The sequence below is a fragment of the Rhinolophus ferrumequinum genome, chromosome 8 (assembly GCF_004115265.2).
Source record: "Rhinolophus ferrumequinum isolate MPI-CBG mRhiFer1 chromosome 8, mRhiFer1_v1.p, whole genome shotgun sequence".
Taxonomy (NCBI): domain Eukaryota; kingdom Metazoa; phylum Chordata; class Mammalia; order Chiroptera; family Rhinolophidae; genus Rhinolophus; species Rhinolophus ferrumequinum.
This window is the reverse complement of record NC_046291.1, coordinates 13,305,537-13,332,763: the sequence shown is the minus strand read 5'-3', so window position 1 is coordinate 13,332,763 and position 27,227 is coordinate 13,305,537. Positions and strand designations below refer to the sequence as shown.

Sequence of the window (27,227 nt, the reverse complement as noted above, 5' to 3'; positions counted from 1 at the left end):
ACCCAAGACAAAGTTCAGCCCCCGCCCGCTCCAGGGCCGCCGCCTCCTTCTCCTCTCTGCTCCGCGGGTTCGCCTCGCGGGGCCCGGATCCGGCCGTGCATTTCCCGCAGGCGCTGCGGAGCAGCGAGGTTCCAGGCGGCCGAGGGCTGTCCTCTCTCCGGCGGGGCCATGAAGGTCGAGTTTGCGCCTCTCAACATCCCGCTGGCGCGGCGACTGCAGACAGCGGCGGTGTTCCAGTGGGTCCTGTCCTTCCTGCTACTCGGTAAGGACCCCGCGCGCTCCCTTCCGCGCCAGATCCAGGCAAAACGCTGCGGTGCACAGGGCTCGGCGTCCTCCCTCCCGGACAGTCCTTGTCCAAGGACGTGCTGAGATCCTCCAACCTTTCTTCTCCTGTAAGCCAGAGCGGGCAGGTCAAAGAGGGCGTTTGGAGCTAAGTTGGGACTCTCCTCTTCGGTTTCTCTCCCCATGTGAACCTCATACCGAATGACTGTTTGCCAACTTCATTTCCCCGGTGCTATGTATTTTTTTTTTTTTAAACTGACATATACCTTACCTACAACGAAAGGCAGATTATAAATGTACAGCCAGACGAACTTTGGCAAATGTCTGCACTCAAATGTACCACGGCGCAATCGAGCTATAGAACATTGCACTTTCGCTCCTCAAAAGTTGGTCAACTCGTTTTATGAATGGTCGATTTATAAATGGAAAAACAATGCCCGAATTTTAAACACCTGATTCCTTCCTCTCCCCACCCTCATGACAAATAACCGTGTTAGCTTTTCCGTGTTAAAGATCTTCCGGATGCAGAAAGTACTTGGCTGCAAAGAAAACTGCTCCAAACATTGGGTTGAGTTGGGTGGCCTCTATCTGTAAATAATTCTCCCCAGGAGTGTGTTCTAGCCGGTTCCCTAAGCCCTCGTAGAAACGTAGAAACCTACAAGGCCAGTCAGAGATGAGGCAGAGGAGATTTTTTTGTCTGGATGTCTGCTCTTTTTGGAGAAATGGGATGGTGTGAGAGGAGAGAGGGATTATTAAGAACTTAAACTCTTCTGAAGGCTAACATCATTTGCATGCTGTGAGATCAGATCATGGGTTGTACACTGTTGAAACAAATAACAATAACAGTAATAGTAAACTCATTGTCCCGGAGAAGTTTACACTTTTGAAATCGTTTTACATTTTGATTGCCTGGATCAGTGGTTCCCAATGCTGGCTGCAGGTTAGAATCACTGGAGTTGCTTCTGAAACATACACACCCAGGCTCTATGCCTAGAATTTCTTGTTCCTTTGTTTCATAATGGATCCTGTGCATCTGTGTGTGTGTGCGTGTGTGTGTGTAATATATATTTTTAAGTTATATATAAGTAATTATTATTTTTTAAAACAAACTCTCCAAGTGACTCTAGTGTGCAGCTAGGGTTTACTGAAAAAGGAAATTCAAAACATTATCTCATTTAGTTCTTACAGGCCAAACTGAGATGGGCTTGATAGCATTACACCATGTTTTGCTCTGGACCAAAGGACCATTGAGATAATAACAGACACACTTACTGAGGGTTAGTGTGTGCCAGGTCCCGTGCTAAGCACCATCCACTGTTAACGTGTCATCTTCACAACAATCCTAGGAGTTACGGACTGTTCATTCCTGCACTCGTACAGGTGAGGGAACTACGGTGAAGTAGATTGTTCAAGGTCACCCAGTTAGTTGGAGGTGAAGGAGAGGAGCTGGGGGCCAACCCAAGTATTCTCCCTACTAGAGTCCCTGCCTTTCACCGCTGTGCTGCCCACTTCGCTGCCTTGAGCTTGGACACTGACTTCCTTGCTGATCAATCAGCACATCTCTGATTGCCCACTGTCCTTCTCTTGCATGGCACTTGTCATTGCTTGTATTTGTGTATGTCTGTGGTGACTTGAGAAAGGTTTGTATTGCCATCCTTGTCTACAAGCTCAGTGAGGGACCACCCAGGACGTGCATGTCCCATGGACGTTATGAAATAAATACTTGTTGAGTGACTGTCTTCACTCTGTCACCCAGAAGGGAGGCTATCCACCCTACATGTCCCTACTTGTATTAACCCATGAAATCCTCACAACAACCCTGTGAGATAGGGGCTACCCCTGCACTCATTTTACAAATGAGACTTCAGAGGTGAAATAAATTGCTTAAGGTCACATGCTTCAAAGTGAGTGGTCGAGCCACAAGTGTCAAATGGGAGTGGACTAGTGACTTGGACACAGCCGATGATTTCTCCTTTGAATCCAACTATAGTAGCTTGGCAGACAATTCATTTAAATGCTTTTATTGCATGCGTTTGACATGTGTGTTATCAGGAGCAAATTATTTCATATTATCATGTATTTTGGAGATTTTATTATGAAAAAGTTCAAACATACAGAGAAGTAGAGAGAAGGGTATAAACTCCCATATGTGCATTACCTTGGTTTATGGCAATTTGCCCTATTAGTTTTCGCTTTTATTTTGCAAAACATGTTTTTAAACAAATCACATTTCTTAGATTATGCCCCAAACACTTTTATTGGTGATTTATTCAAAACAGGATCCAAACAGGACCCTCAGGTTGCATTTAGTTTTTATGAGTCTTTTAATTCTGAACAGTGCTATCCCATTTGTTTCTTGTCAATTGAGTATTGAAGAAGCCAGGTTATCTGTCCTGCAAGGAGTCTCAAATTAGGATTTGTCGAGTGCTTCTTTGTAGTGTTAACTTGTTCCCTAATCCTCTGTATTTTTTTCTAAAATGGAAGTTAGACATAAAGGTTTGATGAGATTTGCATGAGACGTTTTTGGCACGACCTCTTCCTAAGCCGCTGTGTGCTTCACATTGCGTTTTGTCAGGATGCACATAATGTTCAGTTGTCCCATTATTGGTGTGTAAGAGTGATCAGTGGTCCAGGTAGGAAGTAATCTGAGAGGTGGTGATGGGCATAATGCAATCACCTAGTGGTTTAAGTCTATTAATGATTCTTGCCTGAATTAACTGTTTTATTTGAAACTGAAAAAAAAAAGTAGTTTTCTTATACTTTTTAATTCTTCACATATTAGCTAGCACTTATACAAGGAATGATTTTTCTTCATCATCTAGGACCATTTGACTGCCCTACAATTCAATTCTTACAGGAAAGGTAGGATAAAAGCTTACTTATTTATTTCTGCTTAATTATCTATTTTAAAGTAAGAATCTGATGTAATAGCTACTTCTAATGGTGACTGGAGAGGTTTATTAACTACATATTTTAAGATCTCTAATTCAAAATCTTGGAATGCATTTTTCTTTCCACCATCAGGAAATGAGTTTAAGCTATTAGCCCTTGGGATATGTTAAAAAAAAAAAAATAGCAAAATGTTTCACTTAGTCATGAAATCAGACATTGTTTCCCTGAGATAAATCTTAAGTACCTGTCATCCAGTCTTATAACATTGTATTAGTTTTAGGTATACAATGTAACGATTTGATATGTGTACATTGCAAAATGATCCAGACAATAAATTTAGTTAGCATACATCACCACACATTGTTACAATTTGTTTTTTCCTTGTGATGAGAATTTTAAAGAATTACTCTCTTTGCATCTTCACATCTCCAGGACTTATTTATCTTATAACTGGAAGTTTGTACCTTTTGACCACCATCCATTTGCCCTACCTCTACCCCACCACACCGACCCCCCCCACCTCTGGCAACCACAAATCTGTTCTCTATATCTGTGAGTTAGATTTTTATTTTTTAGATTCCATGTATAAGTGAGATCATACAGTATTTGTCTTTCTCTGTCTGTCTTACTCCACTTGGCATAATGACTTCCATTTTGTCACAAATGGCAGGGTTTCTTTCTCTCTTTTTTATGGCTGAATAATGTTCCATTTTATATACATGGGGTTGCCAAAAAATGTGCACACATGGCTTGTATTCATCTTTTGCTATCGGGACATATTGAGTATTACAATTTTAATATAGTTTTTTCCTTTCTTAAAATGTATACATTTTTTTGGCACACTGTAATTCATTGCCTTTTTGTTTTAAAGTGGTGTTCTGGTGAAAGGATATATTGCAATTTGTCCATGCATCTGTTGAATATTTGGATAGTAGCTATTATGAATAATACTGCTGTGAATCTGCCTACAAGTCTTTGTATGAATGTATGCTTTCTTTATTCTTGGGTAAACCTAGGAGTGGAATGGCCGATCATGGTATGGTAGGTGCAGGTTTAACTTTCTAAGGAACTGCCAACCTGTCTTTCCAAGTGGTTGTATTACTGTACATTCTTAACAGCAGTGTATGAGCGTTCCAGTTGCTCCATATCTTTGCCATCACTAGGTATAGTCAGTCTTTTTAATCTTCGCAATTTTAATAGGTGTGTAATGGTTTCTCAGTGTGGCTTTCGTTTGCATTTCCCTAATGACTAATGATGTGGAGCATCTTTTCAATGTGCTTATTTGCCATCTGTATATTTGCCATCTTTGTTGAAGTACCTGTTTAAATATTTTGCCCATTTTAATTGGTTTGCTTATTTTCCTATGATTGAGTTTTGAAAGTTTTGCGTTCTTCTGAATACAAGTCTTCTATCAGGTATGTGCTTTGTGTAAGTTTTTCTTCCAGTCTGTGGATTATCATTACATGCTCTAAACAGTGTCTTTTGAAGAACAGAAGTTTTTAATTTTCATGAAACCAATTTATTCATATTTTTAATGGATTGTGTGTTTTTGCTGTTACAGCTAAAGAATCTTTGCTTAATCCAAGGACATAAGATTTTTTTATGCTTTCAACGAGTTTTATAGTTTTAGGTTTTACATAGAGTTCAGTGATAAATTTTGGGTTAATTTTTGCCTCTGGTGTAAGTTCTCAATTCATTTTTGGGCATATGTATGATCCAATATTTCCAGTTCCATTTGTTTAAAAGATAGGATATCTTTTTTCTACTGCATTGCCCTTGTGCCCTTGTCAAAAGTCAGTTGTCCATATATGTGTGGTTTATTTCTGGACTCTGTTCCATTCCGCTGATCTGTTTGCCTATCTTGATGCCAGTACCATACTGTTTCGATTACTGTGGCTTTATAATAATTCATGAAATTAGATAGCGTTAACCCTCAGACTTTGTTCTTTTTTTTTTTAGAGTTGTTTTGACTATTTATTATAGGTTCTTCGCATTTCCATATGCATTTTAGAATCAGCTTATCAAATTCTACAAAAAAGCCTGCTGGGATTTTCATCGCAATTGCTTTTTGATTGAGAGTAGTCTATAGATTAACTTGGAGAGAACTGACATCTCAAAAATATTGAGTCTTCCACTGTATGATTTTATTTACGTCTGAAGTTTTCAAACTTTAGAGCATATTTAAGAATCACCTGGGGATTTTTGTTAAAATGCAAATTCCCCAGAGGTTTTGATTCTGTAGGTCTCAGGGAGGACCATTGACATTTTTTAACTTTTTACTTTGAAGTAATTTCAGAAATAGTAATTACAGAAAGTAAAAATTCTGGAAAATTAACAAAAATTCCCATATTTCTTCATTAAATTCCCTAAATGTTAAGATTTTACCGTATTTCCTTTATCTGTGTCTGTCTACACACACACACACACACACACACACACACACACACTTATTTTTTGAACTCTTTAAGAGTAAGTTACAGACATGGTTTCCCTTTATCTTTATGTATATCAATGCCGGGGGTGCCAAAAAAAATGTATACACATAACTTGTACTCATCTTTTGTTATTGGTATATATTGAGTATTACAATTTTAATACAGTTTTTTCCTTTCTTAAAATGTGTATACATTTTTTTTGGCACCCTCTGTATATATTTCCTAAAACCAATAACATCGTCTTACATAACCACAGTATAATTAACCAAATCAGAAGAATAACAGAGATGCAGTACTGTGATATAATCTAGACATAGATCCTATTTATGTCAGCAATTACCCCACTAATATCCTTTATAAAAAAGGGGTTCACACATCGTGTTTCGTTACGTCTCTTTCGGCTTCTTTAATCTGGAAAATTTTGAGGGAGCGCATTTTAACATTCAGTTGAGTGATATTATACGAGTTTGTTGGACTTCCATAAACACAATTGTGCCTCTTTTATTCTGGACTATCTCCATGATTTTTAATTGTAGCTATACAAAGTATTTGTGCTTATTTTGTCATTAAGCCTGTACACATTTAAATATTAAGAACATGGGATTGGTTTCAATTGGATCCTTGTTATAACTTATTTGCCTCCATTAAGACAAAGAAGTAGGTCCAATAATAAATTTGCTTTTAAACAAGAAAAATGTGATTCCCTATAGGGGAACATTTTTGAAAAGCAGTGTGGACAGACCCACATATGAGAAATAGTGGGCTGCAAATTTCTGCAAAGGGGTCTTAGATTTTTGTCTTATAGCATGGTCTTAAGAAACTCTGGGAGAGTTTCTCTTAAAACAGGAATTTTAAAAATCAGAAGAATGTTACGCTTACATTCTTATATTTAGCAGATGGCTCTGATTGGTGTTTTGAAATACAATGCCTCAGGAATAAGAATGAAAAGAATGTGGTGGTCTAAAGGATTTTGCTTGCCTCTGAATTCCATTTTCTTTCTCCATACTATGTTAAATAGTTAATGTAAGCACAGAAACGATTTTCATGGGGAGAAAAATGAAAACTTCTTGGATACAAGTGGGAAGGATATATATACACGTTAAATATTTTCAATTATTTCTTAATATTGATCACTAATGTGAGTAAATAAACTTTCAATAGTTTACACAATGTTTTCTAATGTAGTTTGCTCATGGAAATTTAATAAAATCATGTTAAAGATGAGAATACTCTTACATAAGTAGATTTGTTCTACAAAGTTTTGTTTCGTTTTTTTTCTTTCCTGTTAGTGGAGCCATTTTATTTCTTTTAAAAATAACTTTTTGATTATAGAATAATTCATGCTAGTTATTAGTAGAATTGGAAAATGTGGAAGAGCTTTCAGAAGAAACTAGAAAAAATCCATATTCTCACCCAGAGATAACCATTGTTGATATTTTGGCATATTCCTTTCCTCCTGTTTTTAAATTTTTATTTTTATCAAAATAATATATGCACTGGAGGACAAATAAAATGATATATTGGGTTGAACCACATGGAATTGGTGTTTTTGAAGGTCTCAGACATCAATGGGGCGAATAACTAACATTTATTGAGAGTTTCCTATATGCCATCAGTGTTCTAAAGGCTTTCTGTGTGTTATTTTATTTGTTTCACTAGCCAATTACTTTTCCATAACATTATTGTGCATAATAAAACTTAGTGTCTTAAATCTTGAAAAACCGATACAGACAAACCTATGACTTAAAGAAATTGATCAATTTACTCCGGTCTTTGACTGGAGAAATGCCTGTAGACCAAACGTGCTATTAGGAGTAATTTTCTTTTCAAGTTCTGCTGATATTGATGGAGCATCTGTCACCGATCAGAGATCGTATAATGGTTTTTAATTTGTATTTTCTTGTTCAGCACAATTTCACTGATGGTAAGTATCCAGGTGAATGCAGTGGAGTCAGGAAGGGTGGAAGCAGAAGAGGAATATCGTTGCTAACAGACTGCAGAGATGGGAAGTGTCCACGTAAGCACTGAATGACCGTCCACCCAAAAGCTAGAGACCTGGCCATCGCTCCTTGCCCAAACTCTTCAGTTTATGGGGGGGGGGGGGGAAGAAAAGAAATTTACATCCATGATTTTACCAGAAATACCTGAAGGCAGCTTTGAAGCTGAAAGTGGGTTATTGCTCAATCATTCCCTCTATATATACGAGATGGGAAGTCAAGACTTTCTGGCAAATGTGGGTCTCTCTGTGAGCTTCCAACTGGTTCTCAGCCAGGCAGCAGTACTTAACCTTTTGTGCATTATTATTAGTTATGTGTGTGTGTGTGTGATTCACACATTTCCACCGTCTTTTTTCCCTCCTATCTTTTAATTTTGGAAATTTTCAAACCTATAGAAGTATTGAAGGAATAGTTTAGTAAAGATTCTTTTTTACTTCAATTCGCCCACTCAGCATTTTGTCACATTTGCTTTCTATCTACACACACACACGCACGCACACACACACACACACACACACACACACACTCTTTGTTATTGTTGCTGTTGCACCATTTGAAAGTAAGAAATTAAGTTGTAGACATCATGACACTTCATCCCTAAATACTGTAACGTGTCTCCAGAACAGAAGACATACTCACAATCCCATTATCATCCCCAAGAAATGTATCAGTGATACAATCATTTTATTTAATATATGGTTCATATTCATATTTCCCTAATTGTCTTCAAATTTTCCTTTTAAGCTAGCACCGTTCCTACACATTTTATTTGGTTTTTCGTCTTTTATAACTGATTTTTTACAAAATAGTCCCAGCCTATTATCATGTAGAATGTCACACCGTCTGGAGTTGCCTAGTTATGTTGTCATGATTCAGGTCGGGTTCAACATTTTTGGCAAGAAGACCACAAAGGTGAAGGGGTGTATTTTCCATTAGATCAGGTCAAGAGGCATACGGCACTTTGTCCTTTTAGAGGTGATGCTGAATTAATGATGGTGCATACGCTTTAGCTGAGCCTTATTTGTTTCTGACTTTCAGTACTGTTAAAGTAGGTGGGGCACACCAGCACTAAGTAGTTGCCAACAGGTGGAAACAACCCAAATGTGCATCAACTGGTGAATAAATAAATAAATTGTGGTATATCCATGCTCGGGAATATTATTCATCCATAGCAAGGAATGAAGTACTGATAACCTGCTAACATGGATGAACCTCAAAAACTTGATGTTAAGTGAAAGTCTACGAAAGGCCACATATTGGATCATTCCATGTATATGAAGTACTTAGAATAGGTAAATCCATACAAATACTGTAGGTAGTTGGTTGCCAGGGGCAGGCGAGAGGGGACAAGGGAGTAACTGCTTAATGGCTACAGGGTTTTATTCTGGAATGATCTAAGCATTTCAGAACGAGGTAGAGGTGGTTGTTGCACAACGTTATGAATATACTAAATGCTGCCAGATTGATTTCTTTTAAATGGTTAATTTATGTTATGTGAATTTCTCCTCAGTGAAAAATGGTGGGAGGCAGCTTCCTCAACGGTGCAGAGTAAGTCGAGTCCATGGGAGTATTAGTGATGGGGGCTGACCTGTGGCCTTTCACCCAGGATATACCCAAGTCAAGTCAAGGCAGTAGAAATTCAGGCCAGTGCAGCTTGGTTTGTGACTCTAGACAGTTTTAGCAGGTGTCAACGTCAGCCTTGAGAACTGCATTTGGACTAGGCTTTGTATCTGCCTTGTCCCTTTGACCTCCAATTTAAAAGAATCATGTTACCTTGGATTGCTTAATGAGATAAAAATAGAAACTAGAGGTGATCTATTCACCTAGTTTTTATAGGGTTTTCTGCTTTTGATCCAATTTAGGGTCAAGGGATTAAACAAACTATTTTGGTACTGTTTGTGATATGAAATATAAAAGAATGTATGCAATGTGTGGAGTGGGAGTTTAAATTAGAACAACTCCTTTAGATAGTAAGGTATCAAAGTGTATCAGGGGACAAGATGTTTCCGCTTCATGGTCCAATATTTAACTTAACGTCCTGTGGAAGCAAATCAAAATGTGGGGAAACTTTATGCAAGAGTGCGTTTGTAGAGAAAATTTGTTAGAAGCCCAAATATTCAAAAATAAAAGTGTGGTTGTTTTTATTGGGTGACCGGAATATGGGTGAAATTTTGTCTGCGTCTACTTTTTGCATGCTCCCAATGTACAATAGTAAGCAAAATTATTATGACAATGGCGTCCCTTTGTCCAGTGCTTGCTGTGTACCAGGCACTGTAGCATCTCTATGTTTTGTGCCTCCACAGTCCTCGGAGAAAAGTGCTGATATTAGCCCATTTCACAGGTAAAGGAATTGAGGCTCCAGAAGTAAAAGAATTTGCCTCAGGTCAGGCAGTTAGTCGGTGGCAGATTCCAACATAAGGAGTCCAATTCCAGGTCTGTGTCTTAACCATTAGACATGCAAAACGTGTGATGAATGTTAAAGAGGTATACAGTGTATATTCAATTAGAGGACGTGTGGTTGGGTGAGTGGAACACTGAATTAGTAGCTGGGGGACTTTATTTCTGGATCTGCTCGTGACTCACTCTGTGGTTGAAGTTAAATAAATTTGGTTTTGGACTTAGTTTTCCATCATTATAGTAAAAAAGAAAAAATCAGAACATCTCTTCTACCTGAATCTTTATGCTTATGAACCTACTTATGTACTTGTAATAGATATTTATAAATTTATGGTGTTATTACCATTAACTGTGTATAGTTTGGTTTTGTGAAAAACAAACAAAAAAAAGAGTGCATGGGTTTAGGGATTAGGCAGATCCAGGTTCAAATCCTTTGGACATTCAAACTGCCTGAGCCTCAGTTTCCACAGCTGCAAACTGGAGACAGTAATATGTACTTTGAGGGTTGCCAGTGGGCTATGGTCGCTCCTTCATAACTGTTCTCTTTCTTCCCTACTCCATCTTAGCTCACCTGATCTAGCTTGGAATACAGAATAATAAGACCTGCCTAAGTTTCTTGTAATTTTTTGTTTGCACATGTTAATAAAATAAAATTAACCATCAGTGGTAAATTGTCAGCACTCACATCTGGGAAGCGAGAAGTAGGTGAAGCAAACTGGAGTGATCCTGGTGGGAATGACGGCAGAGGGCACTCTTTTGGCCTTGCTTCTGGACTCATTTAAACTTTGTTGGCAGTTCAAGAATGCAATGAAACAACCCCCAGAGGGGTGCAGGGCAATGCTTCTTTCACCTTTCGTGCATTCTTTTAACCTGTAACTCACCCCGGGGAGAGCCAGGCAGTCCACTGTGGGGCTCGAGTCTGTGTTTGGGATAAATCTGTATGGGAAATGTATTGATTTATATAGTTCAAGAAAAAATATATACAGAGGGTGCCAAAAAAAGGTATGCACATTTTAAGAAAAGGAAAACACGGTATTAAAATTGTAATACTCTATACCGATCACAAAAGCTGAATACAAGTCACATTTGACTTCTGCAATTACAAGAGGTGCTCCAAGTGGTTACCATCAGCGTCATTTGAATACAATTCTTTTCCTTTCTTAAAAATGTGTATACATTTTTTGGGCACCCTCTGTATGTACACATGTTCTTGTTCTGGAAAAAAAAAACTACATCTATCTCTATAAAGCAATAATACATAAAGATGCTCTTACTCAGATACCATGATGGGAACAAAGCTCTTTTTAACAAAGTTGAAAAGGAGTGGATAGGAGTTTGGGGAACTGAAGTCAGCACTAGGTTAGTGATTGCAGCACATCAGAGAAGCCGAGAGGCAATGGCTCTCCTTAAAGTAACAGTAGCAGCTGGCATTTATTGAGTACTTACTATGTGCCACGCTTTATGTCTTTATGCTCCCTCCCCTCTCATCGATGCATTTCTCTTTTTATAAATATCTTTTAGTGTAATACATAGCACAGACATAAAAAGAAAATGTCTAGCTTAGCTTAAGTTCTTGTCTTTGCTGCCCAGGTCAAGTTTTGTCAGTTCTTGCTTCATGTATCATGAAGCTATGTCATCAGGAGCACGAACGATTTGGATTTTGCTCTGTCATTGTGACATGTTGCAAGTAAGGATAGATGAGCTAAGAGGTAGAGTCCCTCAGAAGCTATTTCTCTCTCGGGCAAGAGAGTTTCTGAAGTTTGTCACTAGAACGTGCCCTCTGTGGGCACATGAAAAATGGCTGCTCGGTCAAGGTAAATACCTGTGGCAGGAACTCCTGCATCCCTCCTGTCAGTGACAGTCCCCCCATATCTCACGTTAGGGAGGCAGGGTAGGGACGTGAACTTTGAATTTCGGTGGATCAACCACTTACATCCTGTGTGGCTTGGGCGATTCATTTAACCTCTCAGCCTCCATTTCCTGTTCTATGAAAAGGCCATTAGGAGCACTGTGGCTGCTTCATTGCCACTGTGGTTTGGTTGTATGAGGATTATAATGATTATGATTTTTATTTGTTTGAGGAGTAAATGAAAATATTTTGGCAGAGCGCACAAGACAATACTTGGTATATAGGAAGCATCCAATTAATGTCACACGATCCTGACTCATTGCTATCTTATTTTATTACCCACTTGAACTGAGGCTCAGTTTACCACTCTTTGCATGTGTTAAGCCTCCCTCCACCGGCCAATGACTCTACAGCCCAGGGAGCAGATGCTGAGGCAGCCTGATTCCTGAGCTCTCTCCTTTTCTTACAGCGGAGGTGTGCATTGGGATCCTTCTCATACTGATCATATACAACTACTGGTTCCTCTACATCCCTTATTTGACGTGGCTTTACTTTGACTGGCGTACCCCAGAGCAAGGAGGTAGGAGATCCAACTGGGTCAGAAGCTGGACCGTTTGGAGGTACTTTAAGGACTATTTTCCAATTCATGTGAGTAGACTTCTTTTATATCGTGTGTTTTGAGCTGGGAAAAGAATGAAACATTTTCATTACTTGTATTTCCAGCTTTTCCCCCGTTAGAGGGAGAAAGCGTAGAATTCATCCCAACTTACTAAATGGATTCTAAGCTGAGAGAAAGTGTCGAAGGCTGTTGTGAGGGGCTCTGGGCTCAGGAAATAGTTAAAAATTGGGGGAACAGCTCTAACCCAGGGGAAGAAAACAAGTCCTAGTTTCCATTTTCTTTTGATATAAGAATTAATCACAAATCCTTTTATTTCTTATTGGAAACGATTCAGGGAACATTTTTTTTTATATAAAAAAAATCTCAATATAAATGCATTGTAGCTCATCAAAACTTTGGATTTGGATCCAAGTCACAACTACATATTTGGGTTTCACCCGCATGGAGTGCTCGTGGCTGGAGCCTTTGGAAATTTTTGTACAAATTATTCGGACTTCACGAAGCTGTATCCTGGCTTTACTGCGTATCTGCATGTGCTCCCAATTTGGTTCCGGTGTCCTCTCTTCCGAGAATATCTGATGAGCAGTGGTAAGTGAAGGCAGATCGCTGCTTCTGCAATGTTCTAGGGTGGCAGAACCACACAGAAGGTTCCCCCCTAAACCCAGTCAGGTTTATAGTTTTCTTAGTGTCTTTATTACGGTCTGGCACTTTATGTGCTATTTGGATGTTTCTTGCCTCCCCCACTGCACTGTAAGTGCCAGGAAGACACAGACTATGCCTTTTATTTTCTGTTCCAGTCAAGTATTTAGCATAGTGCCTGGAATATAAGAATATTCCATCGATGTCAATTTAATGAAACAGTAAATATTTTCGCATAATTCTTTTAATGTGTTCCTTTGGATTAATTATGTTTTTAATATAATTCCATTTAATCTCTGTAAGAGAATAAAAGGCAGAGATAAATATGTAAATCATAAAGCACCCCCTAAAAAAAATCTTTGTGAATGTGAGTTACGGAAATTTTCAGAACTTCTTCATCTCTAAAATGGGAATAATAACCCTTACAGATAACTTGTGATGACTAAATGAATTTTTTTCTTTTTTCCTTTTTTCTTCTTTTCTCCCTCCTTAATGAAAGAATAAATTTGTGAATGTATTTTGTGTATCCAGATGTGGCAGACAGAATCATGGATCAAATAAGTGATAAATTGCACCTTTGGAAAGTCACTTTGTATGCTTTTATGAGAGATGAAAAATAGCCTCTGAAGTGTCTTGAAGTAATGGTAGTATATAAACTAAATGTACTCAATCTGCTATCTTTTTTCCCCCAGACTAAATATAACTTGGCTTAGAAATAAAAAAGTCCATTCTACTTTGCTACTCTGAATTAGTGGAAGACGTTTTGGTTAGTGAAACCATAATTCTGAGAATAAAATTCAGCTGAAATGCTGTAGAGATAATGTTTGAATGTGTACAGAAGCTAAGCTTGTGGTTAATAGCTCTCCCTTCAAAGTAAAAGGCTCACTCAGTTTGTTTGGTTTTCCAACTTGACCAACTTATTGACTAACCCTGAGCTATAGTACCTAATTTACAGAGAAAGTGCTTTATGTTTAGTGTTACTGTGTGGGTTAATTATTATTGTCTTTGCATTTCTTGGATATCAAGGAAAGTCTGTAGTCTCTTTTTGAAAATTTCCGATTTCAGGATCAATAAATAGCATATTCAGAGACAGAATTTTCCATGGGCTTCCAGGTCTTCATTATTTCCTATTAATTTCCGAAGTCTCTGTTGTCATTAACACCTGGTAGGAAATCACTGAGCACTAAAAGACCAGGATTTTAGGTTCTGGTCTGGGTTGTTAGGTTCTGTTTACAGACCTTCTCCTCTGTAGCCCTGGGCTCTAGGTCCAGTCCAGGCTGCCTCTGAGTCTGGCCTCTAGGTAGTGCACTAAAACCCCCACACTACTGTAGAGGAAAAATATTCCTTCTCATCCTTGTTTTGCAGACATTGGATTCGAGTTTTATAAAAGGAAGAAAATTAAAGGGAAACTTAAAAAATGTGTTTCAAAATTCAAAAAAAGCACAGAAACATATTTACAGTATATAGTTTGCTGATTTAAAGTATAGCCATAGGTGAGTTTTGGGTAGTGTAATGGAGAGCAGGTGTTGCAAATTCATGGCACAAGAGACGTAGGTACACCCTCCCCATGGCCATGTCAGATACAGGTAATCACCCTTGAGTCCTTTTCCATATAGTGCTCCGACAGCCACTGCCATTTACAAGAGTTGGCATTTGAGGTGAAACCTGTCTGCTCTCACTGGCTTATGACATCAGGAGCTCATTTCCTTTGCTATGACCTAAGATGTCCTAAAGACTAAATGAAAAACATCCAAACTTACAGTCAAGGGAGGTGTAGACTTTCCTTGTCTCTAAGTTGAGCTCTCAATCTCTCCCCGAACCTGCTTCCTAGGACAGTTCCTGGTCTGAGGCTGCCCTCCTAGCCTTTGTCTGCCTCAGGGGCTGCCACGCTAAGTGTGAAAGACAGACAGATATGTGCCCCAGACCTCATCGAGTAAGGAATCAGTAGGGTTTTAGAGGGCCCTTGCTACCAGGTATCTGTTTCGCTCTTCTTACTCGAGATTTCTGTGGCTCTGAAGCCTTATAAGTCCCACCTCCAAACCATTCCTCTTGGCTCATTTTGGTGAATCTGTACTCAGCAGGTGTCAGCCAGAGCACACTCTGTGTTTCCAGGGCTCATGTCCCCTTCTTTCTCTTCATTTAGTCTGGGCAGGTAGTGGAGATCAGATCACAACAGCCTTATAGACCACGCGGAGGACTTTAGATTTTATCTGGTAGGCAAACCACGGGAATTTGTGAGGGATTTTGAGCAATAGAGGAACCTGATTGGATTTTGCATCAGGTTAGAAGGATCATTCAGGCAGCAGCTTGGCGATAAGTTGAAGGGAGGTAAGCTTGGAGACGGTGATGGTGGAAGGGGCCTATTGCAGTGACCAAGGGAGAAGTGATAAGGGCTCAACGAGCACAGAGACATACAGAAGAGGGGATTGATACACAACATAGTTTATAAACAGATTCAACAAGACTTAGTGATTGATTCAGCCTCATGAAGGCAGCAACTGTAAATTGTAATCCTCAGCATTTAGCAGAGAGTCTCACCTATAACAGGTGCGCAGTGAATGCTTTTGAATGAATCAATGATGAGTCAACCTGGTGGCTGAGAAAAGGGGACTATATATGGAACTCGGGTTCTGATTTGAATGACTGGATAGAGGATGGTGTCATTCTCCTTGATAGGTGACACTGGAAGGGGAGAACTTTGAGGAAGAATTTAATTCATTGGGTTTGGAAACATGAAGTTTGAGGTATCTCTGAGCTGTCGAGGAAGAGATGTCCATAGAGCTATTGGAAGTATGGACTTGGAGCTTCAGGAGGAAGCTCTTCCAGGAGATAGATTTGGGAGAACTCAGCATACATAAGTGGTAGGAGAATCCATGTGTGTAAATAAGATGAGAAGACAAGAGAGACGGTCAAGGAGCCTGGCTTTGTCAGTTTGGGCTGCTGTAAGGGAATTCCACAGACTCGGAGGCTTAAACAGTGTTCGTAGTTCTGGAGGCTGCAAAGTCCAAGATAAAGACACTCTAGTGAGGGCTTGCTTCCTGGCTGGCAGACAGCTATCTTCTCGTTGTATTCTCACGTGGTGGAAAGAGGGAGAGAGAGCATGTGTGATAGCTCTCTTCCTCTTCTTTTAAGAATAGTAATTCTATCATGGGGACTCTACTCTTCTGACCTAATTAACTCCCAAAGGCCCCAGCTCCTAACCACCCTACTGGGGGGGTTAAGATTTCAGCATATGAAATTTGGGGGGACACAGACATGCAGTCTCTAGTAGAGCCCTAAAAATAGCAGCATTTTAGGATGGCCTGCAGGAAGGGAGCCTAAAGAGCAAACTGAGAAATGCCAGGGGCAAACTAGGAGAGCCAGGTGTCTGGAAATCCAAGAGGTCCTCTTTCCAGTGGAAGTAATCCTTCCAGCTCTCACTCAGGACATGCAGAGAAAAACGGCCACACTTTGAACTCAATGAAAGTTCAAACCCATCTGAGCTCAGATTCTCTACCCTCTAACCCACCACCCCTGCCTCCTAAAAGAGTAGTTGGTCATTCAGAACGCTATGATAATTTTCCATTCCCCCAGTAATAGGAATCCACAGTAAAATGAGAATATAATCTCCTTCCAGAGATGAAGTTCACTGTCTTTATAAAGCCTAACACATTCTTTTATAACTAAATAATAATAATAATAATAATAATAATAATAAATGGATAAGACCAAGAATGGAAGGAAACAATAAGACATTAAAAAGCAATTATTTCTGAAATATGGATGATGAATGGTTTGTGTTTTCATCTTTATCTTTTCCTCCAAGAGTTTAGAGTATTTTCTTCCAAGAGTACATAGTACATTTAAAATCTGAAAAGGAATCTTTGAAGTTATTTTTACATGAGAAAGCCTGATACAAAGACTGAACAATGATGTAACTTTCTTAAACAGTTTATCAAAGTCATACTAGACATTTTGGAACCATGTAGCGATCTAGCAAGTGATTAAAGTTATTTGTCAAATGTCTGATTTTTTGGAAACTGTTTGCATTCTAAATCCGAGTTTGGAAAACAAGAATCCATATAGAACATCTGAAAACATTGTGTGTTCAGAAGACCCACTGCAACCTCTTAGAGGATATTCTTTTCACTTCTAAGCAAAGATCTACTAGGACAATAACCAAGACTGTCACGTACAGCTATGAAGGTTGTGCACTGAACAACTCCAGGGGGCGTCTTTTACTTAGAAGGCAATATGAATGGAGTCTGTACAATTGAACAGTGTAGAAGCCACCCAAACAAGTGGCAGATCTAATGAAAACCTGATGACATTTTAAAGGCCTAACCTATCACCTGCCAAAATGTTAGATCATATTCATGGAATATATTGCTAAACATTTGGCTGTGAAAAGAATTATAAACCTGCAAAGTGCTCCAAATGTAAGCAGTGTAGGACATTTTGTTAGGTGTTCACTGATGCCATGGAATATTATTATGATACAAGTGTTTTCATTTTTTAAAAAAGGATGTATAGTTACACCTTTGGTTTTGTTCACTAAGGGCCAGTCTCCGTTTCCAAGAAAAGTTTGTGCCACGTGCTGAGCAAGGAGGGAGGTGGAAACATTTCAATCATTGTGCTTGGGGGTGCAGAGGAATCATTAGATGCCCATCCTGGAAAATTCACTCTGTTCATCCGCCAGCGGAAAGGATTTGTGAAAATTGCTTTGACCCATGGGTAAGTGGCTTTTCATTTTGGGTGCCTGGGTCAAGGAAGTTAAGACATTATTAAATGAACACAAAGAAGCAAAGTAATTTTTCTGGCCCTTAAAGACAGACCCCCTCTTAACTGACCTTACCGTAAAAGCAGGTGTGGATATTCACGGAGAATGGAATCTGACCTTCCCGTTAAGGTAGCTCAATGCCACAGCATCCAGCCACGACACTTGTCTTTAAAAGCAAAGCAAACAAAAAACATACAAAATTTTCAGCCAAGGGAGCAAAGGAACCATGGCCAAAACTAGAGATGAACAAGAAGCTCCGTGGAACCTCGATTATCTGTAGCATAAAATTCCACAAATTGCTAGATTGCTGAAGTCCCTCCCCAAAGAATTTCAAGTACAAGTCAGTTTCTATGTGTGGAACAAGAAGTTAGCCGGATGAGGGAGGCTTGGGGACATCAAAGAATTGTTAGAAATTTGTTACAAAAGTCAGCTAGGCAGAATAAAATATGTGCATCCTTTTCACTGAAAATTCTCATTCTGCCCCTTTGTGTTTTGCAGTGCCCATTTGGTCCCTGTGTTTTCTTTTGGTGAAAATGAACTATTTAAACAAGTAAGCAACCCGGAAGGTTCGTGGCTTCGTACCGTGCAGGATAAACTACAGAAGGTCATGGGGTTTGCTTTGCCACTGTTCCATGCCAGAGGAATCTTTCAATACAGTTTTGGCCTGATGCCCTATAGGAAACCTATTCACACTGTTGGTATGTATACTGAAGACTAAATGCTTGTTACAATGAGGAAACGTTTATCTTACTTTGAGCAATGTTTATTGTTCTTGACTGAGGTGCTAGTGCAAGTGGCTTTGAGTAAGAACTTCCAAAAATAAGAATCCTGTAGATGTTATATGAGCTTCATTTCCAGTTGACCTTTTATTTATGAAATGACTGTGTTTTCCATTGGAATGGGAATTGATTACGTTCAAGAATACTACTATTGAACTATGGGTAGAATCCAGTTTTAGAAATAAAGTTTCTGATCCTCTAGGGTGAATCTATTTTTTCTGGACCAGCAGATTATAACACAGCAATTCTGTGATGAACAAGTTCAATCAGAGTCTATTAATCTATGCAAATTTCTGTGTAATAGATGTCTTCATCATGTTCAATTCTCATAGGCATCAGTTTCTATAGCAAAAACATTTTTTTCCAACTAGCTATATTAATATATCCTATATATTAATCCTGTATGTACTATACCCTGACTTTATTTTTTTAAAGTTGCATATTTGTGGGAGAGCAAATGGGGGAGGAGGAAGACAGATCACGTTGATAGAAGGACTGAGGAGGAAAGTAATTAGCTCCTCAAATTGAAAAAGAACGAGAGAATTGAACTGAGAAAGTGATGCGTCAGGTGCTGATAGGAGAATTAACCAAAATTACATACTTCCTATGAAAACGGAAGTAATAATTTCACCATGGCTCGCCCATTAAATGAAACTCAGTTTGGGTTTTGGTTTTTAGATCTGTTTCATTAGACTGGGATTTTGCTACTGTTTATGTAAGAGCTTTGCTTTTCACATATAGTCACATGACATTGTTTTAAAACACTATGTTTAACTCAAATGGAGTGTTAGACTGTTGATTAGTTGGTGTAACGGAAATAACTGAGATAAATTTAAGTTTGCTGTTGTGTTTTTTAGGGTAAGCTGCTTACTTTTGGAGGCATATTATTAATTAGTCATTTTTGATTTCTTATGTGCAAAGTACTATAATTGGTATTTTGGGGGATATAAGGAAAATTGTGAGAATGATTTTAGGAACTAAATGGTTAATTAAGTGTAACTCATATGCACCATGAAATAAGTTGTAGATGTTGGAAACAAGTATATTTTGGAGGGTTAAATGAGTACAGTTATCACCTGGTTGGGTTAAACATATTTTTTTAAAGTAAAGTGGTTTGTCATTTGATACAGCCTGGTTACATTTCTACTGACAAGTAATTAATTGGTCAAGGGTCATGTGGAAATCACTGAATGTGAATTTGTTGTGAAGACTAGAAATCTACAGGTCTGGCTTTGACTCATGCTTGTAGAACATGCTTCTGTTAAAGATTCAGGAAAACGAAAACTTGCTCCGCTCCATCTTTCTACTCACGCTACAAACGATTACATAAGGAATGCCATTTCTAGTCTCTAGCGTCTCAGTATCCACTATTGCTTAAAGTCTTTTGAAACCCAAGCTAAGAACATAAATGAAATGTTCAAGGATTTGAATGTTTCAAGGATTCAGCTGCTGAGAACTTGTGGTGGTTCAATGGGAGTCAGATGATCGCAAGCAGCCTCATTTGTGCGAAGCAGACTCGCAGACGACGTGTATGTAAAGACTGTTTATTGACTTGAAATAACACCAGTTGAGGATAAGACGTTTTAAATTCCATAAACAAAACAAAGCTATGTATCAATCAAATGCAACAGAGGATAAAACACAGTATGATATTGAAACAGTGATCTGCGTTACTATGTCCATTTCTATTTTAAATCAATGCACTTCTAACCCAGAGTTGTTTCTTTGCTGACTCCCTGGCACCCCAGGTAAGACTCAGGCAGCATTCAGAGCAGCACGTTATTTTTTGGCCCCGCGGCTTCTCTTTCTACTTAGTTAAGAGTTTATTGACTTAAATAAGTTCTACCTCACACTAAACAAACTCGGTAAATATTAGTTAAGTTCATCCTAAACCATCATTTCATCTATAATTCTCTCACTCATGGGTGTCCAGAGGTGCCCTGATTCTTCATACTATAAATAGTTTCTCTTCACATCTTTCAGACCCCACTTCCTTAATGACCTCAACCAGAGTGTTCATTTCGGTGTTAGTGAGTCTCTAAAACTGGTGAGAATCACTGTAAGGGTTTTGTTAATGTTCTATTAGCAATAATGTTCTATTAATTACTCCCCCTTAAAAATGTGTTCTCACTAAATTCAAAGTGCCACCGCTGTTGCATCACAGGGCTCCAGGAGCACAGGAATTGGGCCTTGTTTGTTTTCTGCTATGTTCCCAGTGCCCACAGAATGGGAGTTCAAGACACATTGAGGAAAAAACAAATTAGACAAATTAGTCTTTTGTTAGCCCTCTCTGATGTAATTCTTAAGTCTTCAGATATCTAACAAATAAATACACACTAAAAATTTTAAAGGGAACTAATATTACATTAAAGTAGTGTAGAGCCAGTACAGGTCGGAGGATGGGACGGTGCATATTTCGACAAGAAAGTAAGATCCAAGGGAATCTTGTTATTTAAAAGAGGAAATTTCCTGCATACATTGTTTTTGATTTTTAAAATTTTGTGTTGAAAAATTTCAAATGTTCAGAAAGGTTTCGTGGGTAGTAAAATGAAGTCCTGTGTGCCTTTCTCCTAGATTCACCAGTTGTTAACCTTTTGCTAAAGTTTTCCTCTCTCTAGTGGTATAATAAGTATACTTTCTGCTGTTGTTACTGAGCTGTCTGAATTGTGCAGACATCACGACCATTTGCTCCCAATTACATTTACATATATTTCGTAAGAACAAGATGAATCTCCTTCATAATGTCAGTACAATTCAGGAAATTTAACATTGATAAAGTGTGATTAATTAGTGTGTAGTCTATATTCAAATTTCACCAGTTGCCACAATAATTTCCTTTTTTTTTTGGAGAGGGAGTGGTATTTTTTTCTGTAAGCAGGATCATACATTGCATTTAATTTTCACTTCTCTTTTGCCTACGTTAAGCTGGAATAGTTTTTCAACTTTTCTTTGTCTTTATGAGAAACATGAGCAGTTTTGAAGTATGCAGGTCAATTGTTCTGCAGAACGTTCCCCGCCGAGGGTTGGTATGTTTCATCAGGATTATATTCCGGTTATGCGTATCTGGCAGAATGCCACAGAAATGGTATTGTGTCCTTCTCAGTATATCGCATCAAGAGGCACTTGATGTCACTTTGTCTCATTGTTGGTGATGTTCTCTTTGATCACTTGGGGAAGGTGTTTGCCAGCGTTCTCTACTGTAAAGATACATTTATAGACTTAGCGATATAAATCTTTATACTTATAAAGATTTTTTTTCTTCTTCATTAAGAAGTAACCTGGGGGTGATGTTACTTAGAGACTGTGTCATTATCCTGTTCTTCATCAAACTTTACTTGATGGTTTTAATAGCCATTGATAATTCTTATCAGCATTAATTATCACAGTCATGGCTGCAAACTGGTGATTTTCTAACTCTAGCATTCCTTCCATGTTAATAGTTGCCATTTACCATAAAGTCCCAGTGTTAGTCCCAGAATTATGGATACCCGGACAGGCTTACCAGCTGTTTACATGTGGCACAGAAAGTGCTCCAATCCCACCTTTTTTAGCCTTGAGATTGCCACTGACTTCCTGTTAACTCCCAAACCTCTCTTCTAATTATGGATGTCATAGAAGTGTTCATCGCATTTTTAGTCTTATGGCAACATGAAAAAATACAAACAGTGCCACTAAGAGGTTGGTTCTTTCCACCTACAGGTGCACTGTGGTGGCTGCGGCTAACACTCAGGCATCAGCCACACACAAGTTAACACCGACATTCAGAAGGTGTTTATTACGCTTCAGCCAAAATGTACAGGAGGAAGTGGTATGGGTTTGAGGTCTGACTCGGAGTGACTTAGAATGTACCATTCATCTTCTCTGAGCGTCAGAGATGCCCAGAAGAGGAGATGCTTATCATTGTCCTGTCATCTTTCAAGGTCACTGGGGGTTAGATGGCATCAGACTGGGGAAGCACTCTGTACATCCAGGTGCTAGGGGAGTGAGAATTGGTATACCGAGTAGAAGTTCCCAGACCAGATTGTTGAGCGCTATCAAATGTGTTTCAGTTTCCCTGTGTAAGTATTCCTGCCAAAATGTTAATCTGAATCAAATCAGGAGGAAATAATCAGACAAATCCAGATTGTGGGACATCGTACAAAACAAATGGTCTGGACTCTTCAGAAATATCAATGATGTGAAAGACTAAAAGGAGAAAGTGAATATTTAAAGAGACAAAGCAGCTGTGGTGGACTGGGGGGAAACAACTATAAAGGGTATTATTGAGACAATTGATCATGTTTGAATGTAGATTAAGCACAAAATAAGATTGTGTGCAGGTTAAATTCTTTGGATGTGAAAATGGTGTTGTAATATAGGACAGTGTTTTTTATTCTTAGGTATGCATGCTGAGATATTTAGGGACGATTAACATGATCGAATCATTGGTGTCTACAACTTTCCAATGGTTCTACAAAAATAAAAACAATAATAAATACACGTGTGTGCAAAAGTTTCAAAATGGGTGAGTCTGCAGGAAAGGAATGCAGATGCCTATTGCATTATTTTTTCTATAGGTTTTAAAAATAAAAAAGATAGGGAAGGGATTTTACTTTATTTAAATACAACTGGTTTGAAACCACATGAGGACAAAAGTATTCCATTATGTTTCAAGTCTTTAGTATATCCTGATGGGGAAAAAAGCAGGCTAAGGCATTCTCTGAAATGGAGAGAAAAAGGAAATTTTAAATTTTAATTGAAGGCTGGGATTAAAGGAAATAATAATGTTAGGGGGATTAGTATGGTGCCAGTATGAGTGTCACACACACACACACACACACTTACATTGGGCATCTTTTGAACCTCCACAATAAGCCAGAGGTGGAACCCAGTTCTGAACCCAGGTTTCATTTGGCACCCATGTTTGGAGTCTTCACAGCCCCACTTTTGCCGTGCAGCTCTCTGCCTATTATTTCTCTACTGTAAAGCTATGTAGCATCTAGAGAAAGATAATTCCTGTGTGAGATTAGAGAGATAAACTCTGTGGAATTTTCATAATTATAGAAAAGTAGAACAAAGATTTCTTACTGTGAAATATCTATGCTTTGTCTCAATGAGAAGGAAATAATGCCCAGTACCAATTTTTCTCTAACTGTGTACACCATGGCTCGTGAAGCTGCTCATTCCTTATCTTTAAAAAATACAACACAGCACCATCGAAATTTGAGCAGGGGTGCTCCGTGAGGGCAATAAATGCATAACTAACCTTGAATTGTTGGATGGAATTGGAAAATGGAATAAGCGAGCATGTCAGTTATAAAAACCACTGACACATAAACAGAAGCAATGATTCCCAATGCCACGGTAGATGTTTGCTGATTTTCCCAAAGCAAGGAGTTGTCTTTCCAACAGCAGCCTGATGCAGCTGTTTTTCTCCTTTCTGTGGTAGAACGAGAATTACGCAGCAGTTTGCGGCTAACTTAGTCTTGTGTTGAAAAGGTGTTTTTTTCTTCTCCTCAGTAGTAAAAAAACTCTCCTTTTTGTGGGAAAAGATAATTCTGGTCTTGTGGGGCTCAGGAGATCCTTCTCGGATTTGCACATTTTTGTCTGTTACCTCTGTCTTTAGCTCTAAAAAGCAATTGAGAAATGTTTCTTACTCTCTAATCCAATTTCAGTGTTTAAATGAGTGGCAGGAGTACTGGGTTTAAATCATAATTTCCTCTGGGTGTTTTGTGTGTGTGTAGTTTAGGGTCTTTCAGCATCTCACTTTCTCTGCACTTAACTAAGAGAAAGGCAAGTATGACTATGTTTCACACTTAAAGGGAAAAGTCTTATGGTGATAAATTCAACACGTATGGGCCTGTCTCAGCTTGCTGGAAGAACTATCTGAAATATAATAAAACCATTAATAAGAGAAGGACAGAACTGATGTTAACTATAGGATAGCTCATAGAAAGAAAGATTCAACTAATAATTCAGAATTCACAAGTCCCAATTAAAGTAAGCTGGGAACAACACATTTCATCATCTTAGACTAACCACTGTGTCTCTTTGTAAGTCCCAATTCCCACCCCAATAGTTGTACTTGACCTCTCTCCTTGGGATCATTTCAAAGAAAACAAGCTTTTTCTATAAAACCACAAATTTGTTAGCAGATTGGCAAGCAGGTTTTTCAATTTGCATGTAAATTTCTGAGATTTTCCCTCAAACAACAATAAAGTTCAGAGCTGGAAGAAAGCTTCAACATTCCAATTCTACTCTTTTATCCTATACATATAAAACTTAAGGCCAGGGAGGAAGTTACTTACTAGCTCAATATACTTGCTGGTGAGCTAGCACTAGACCTGGTGTTTATGCAACACCAGCTCCCAGTTCTACCCCACCCCCACATTAACCTTTCCTGGTCCACATTTCCAACCACAACTGACAGCAACATGGTTATGTTTGTAGTTATTTATGTTGAATTACAAAGGACTGATGTGTGCCATATATCAATTAGACATCTAAGCTATCCAAGAACCACTGTGTTTCTCCGAAAATAAGACCTAGTCAGACAATCAGCTCTAAGGCGTCTTTTGGAGCAAACATTAATATAAGACCCAATCTTAGTTTACTATAAGGCCGGATCTTATATCATATTATATAAGTATATAATTATTATATTATATAATAATATTATAATACTATAAGACCGGGTCTTATATTAATTTTTGCTCCAAAAGACGCCTCAGAGCTGATTGTCTGGCTAGGTCTTATTTTCGGGGAAACAGGGTATATATGAGCTTTTTGAGTCTACATGTGGTTAAAAACTTAGCAATTTAACAACATTAGTGTTGCAGTTAGGATGTATATTCAGATACACACACACACACACACACACACACACATTTTATCTCCTTGGTCTTTCCTTAACTAACCACCTTCTGTTATTGACATGGATTCGAGCCTCGGATGGAGCACAGGAAATTCTGTGACCCATAGCCCCGTTCGGTCTCATGCCCAAGCTAATCAAAGGTAGTAAGAATCAGTTTGCTGCCCAGCTGGTCGGTGAACATCCTGTGTATTTTAAACTCTTGGCACCAGTAGCAGCATTCGACCAGCAGAGGGCGCGTTGAATAGCAGAGAAGACTCAGGAGAGCTGGCGTCAAAGTCATGTGTACCTATCTATCTGTAGTCTCTAAACATCTGAGACAAGTAGATGAACGTTATTTATTATATAAATGCCTTTTAAAATACATATAGAATTTGCCATGTTTTTAAAAATTAATTGATCGATTTTTAATTATATGAGTAAAACACAAATGTATATTCATTGTATAAAATTCACACAATGCAAATAAACTGAAAGTTCCCCAATCTCTCCTCTCTCCCTCGAGGTAACAGTTATCAGTCTTTCCCGACTTTTTCAACATGCTAAAAGCTTACAATCCACCTAGAAATATAAATGTTTTTTCATAAATGGGATCATGCTATATTATTTTACGTTTTTCCCATTTAATACATTTTAGACATCTGCGTATGTGCACACACACATATGATTTCATTTTTTAAAACTGAAGTATAATTGACACATAACATTATTAGTTTCAGGTGCACAACATCATGATTTGATATTTGCATCTATTGCAAAATGATAATAAATCTAGTTAACAATCATCACCATACATAGTTAGAAAAATATTATTTCATTAAAAAAATTGCTGCCTAGGATTCCGTTGAATGGATGTTCTGTGGTTTACTTAATAATATTTCTATTGAGACTTTCGGTTGGTTTTCATTTTCCACTGTTACAGACAGTGGAGTCCTTGTGGTTTTGTATGCTTTCTATTACAGTCATTTAGCTATGAAGATATTCTTTTACTTTTTTAGGATGACATTGAAAAGAGAGTAGAGCGCTGGTGCCTCATGATTCAAGATTTCACAGCCAGCCGTAATGGGTACTGTGGTCTGGCTGTCAGCTCAACCCGAGGAAGAACGCTGGTGACGCGCACACACAGCTGTGTCCTCTTACCTCCCAGCTGCAGTTAGCACAGTAGTTCATTTGACTCAAAGTCAAAACCACCAGGGTACTGACAATCCAGTGTCTGCTGAGAGAGAAAGTTATTTATTTGTTATCAAATGGAATGGTGTGACCAGTGTAGGCAGCCAGTAAAATGGAAAAGGGATTGGAGCGAGCAGGCCGGATGGATTCTGACTGGCAGATCTTTCCAGGGCTGTCTATTAGAGGCAGTGGTCTGTGGTGGGGTGGCTTGAGTTTCTGACATGTGATGTCTTCTCTGTATTTGCAGTTGGCCACCCAATTCCTGTTCGTCAGACTCTGAACCCAACCTCAGAGCAGATTGAGGAGCTGCATCAGACTTATATGGATGAGCTAAAGAAATTATTTGAGGAGCACAAAGGGAAGTATGGTATTCCAGAGACCGAAACTCTCATTTTTAAATAACTACACCCTTCCAAGGCATACAGGAGGAGGAGAGAATATCCTGTTGAGAGAATAAATATTTTAAACAAGTTTATTTTTTTTCTTTGACTATGGAATCAAACTTGCAACTGAAAAGTATTATTTATAGTGACACGTGGATGTATATTTGTGGTAAATA

General features: G+C 38.6%; 1 protein-coding gene across 1 annotated transcript; it reads left to right on the top strand.

Moving 5' to 3' along the window:
- On the top strand, positions 1-27,227 carry MOGAT1 (monoacylglycerol O-acyltransferase 1). Its single transcript, XM_033112543.1, has 6 exons — positions 1-262; positions 12,322-12,500; positions 12,855-13,059; positions 17,649-17,823; positions 18,368-18,567; positions 26,916-27,227. Exons 1-6 carry the CDS (start codon positions 169-171, stop codon positions 27,068-27,070), a joined length of 1,008 nt encoding a protein of 335 aa, XP_032968434.1. The 5' UTR covers positions 1-168; the 3' UTR covers positions 27,071-27,227.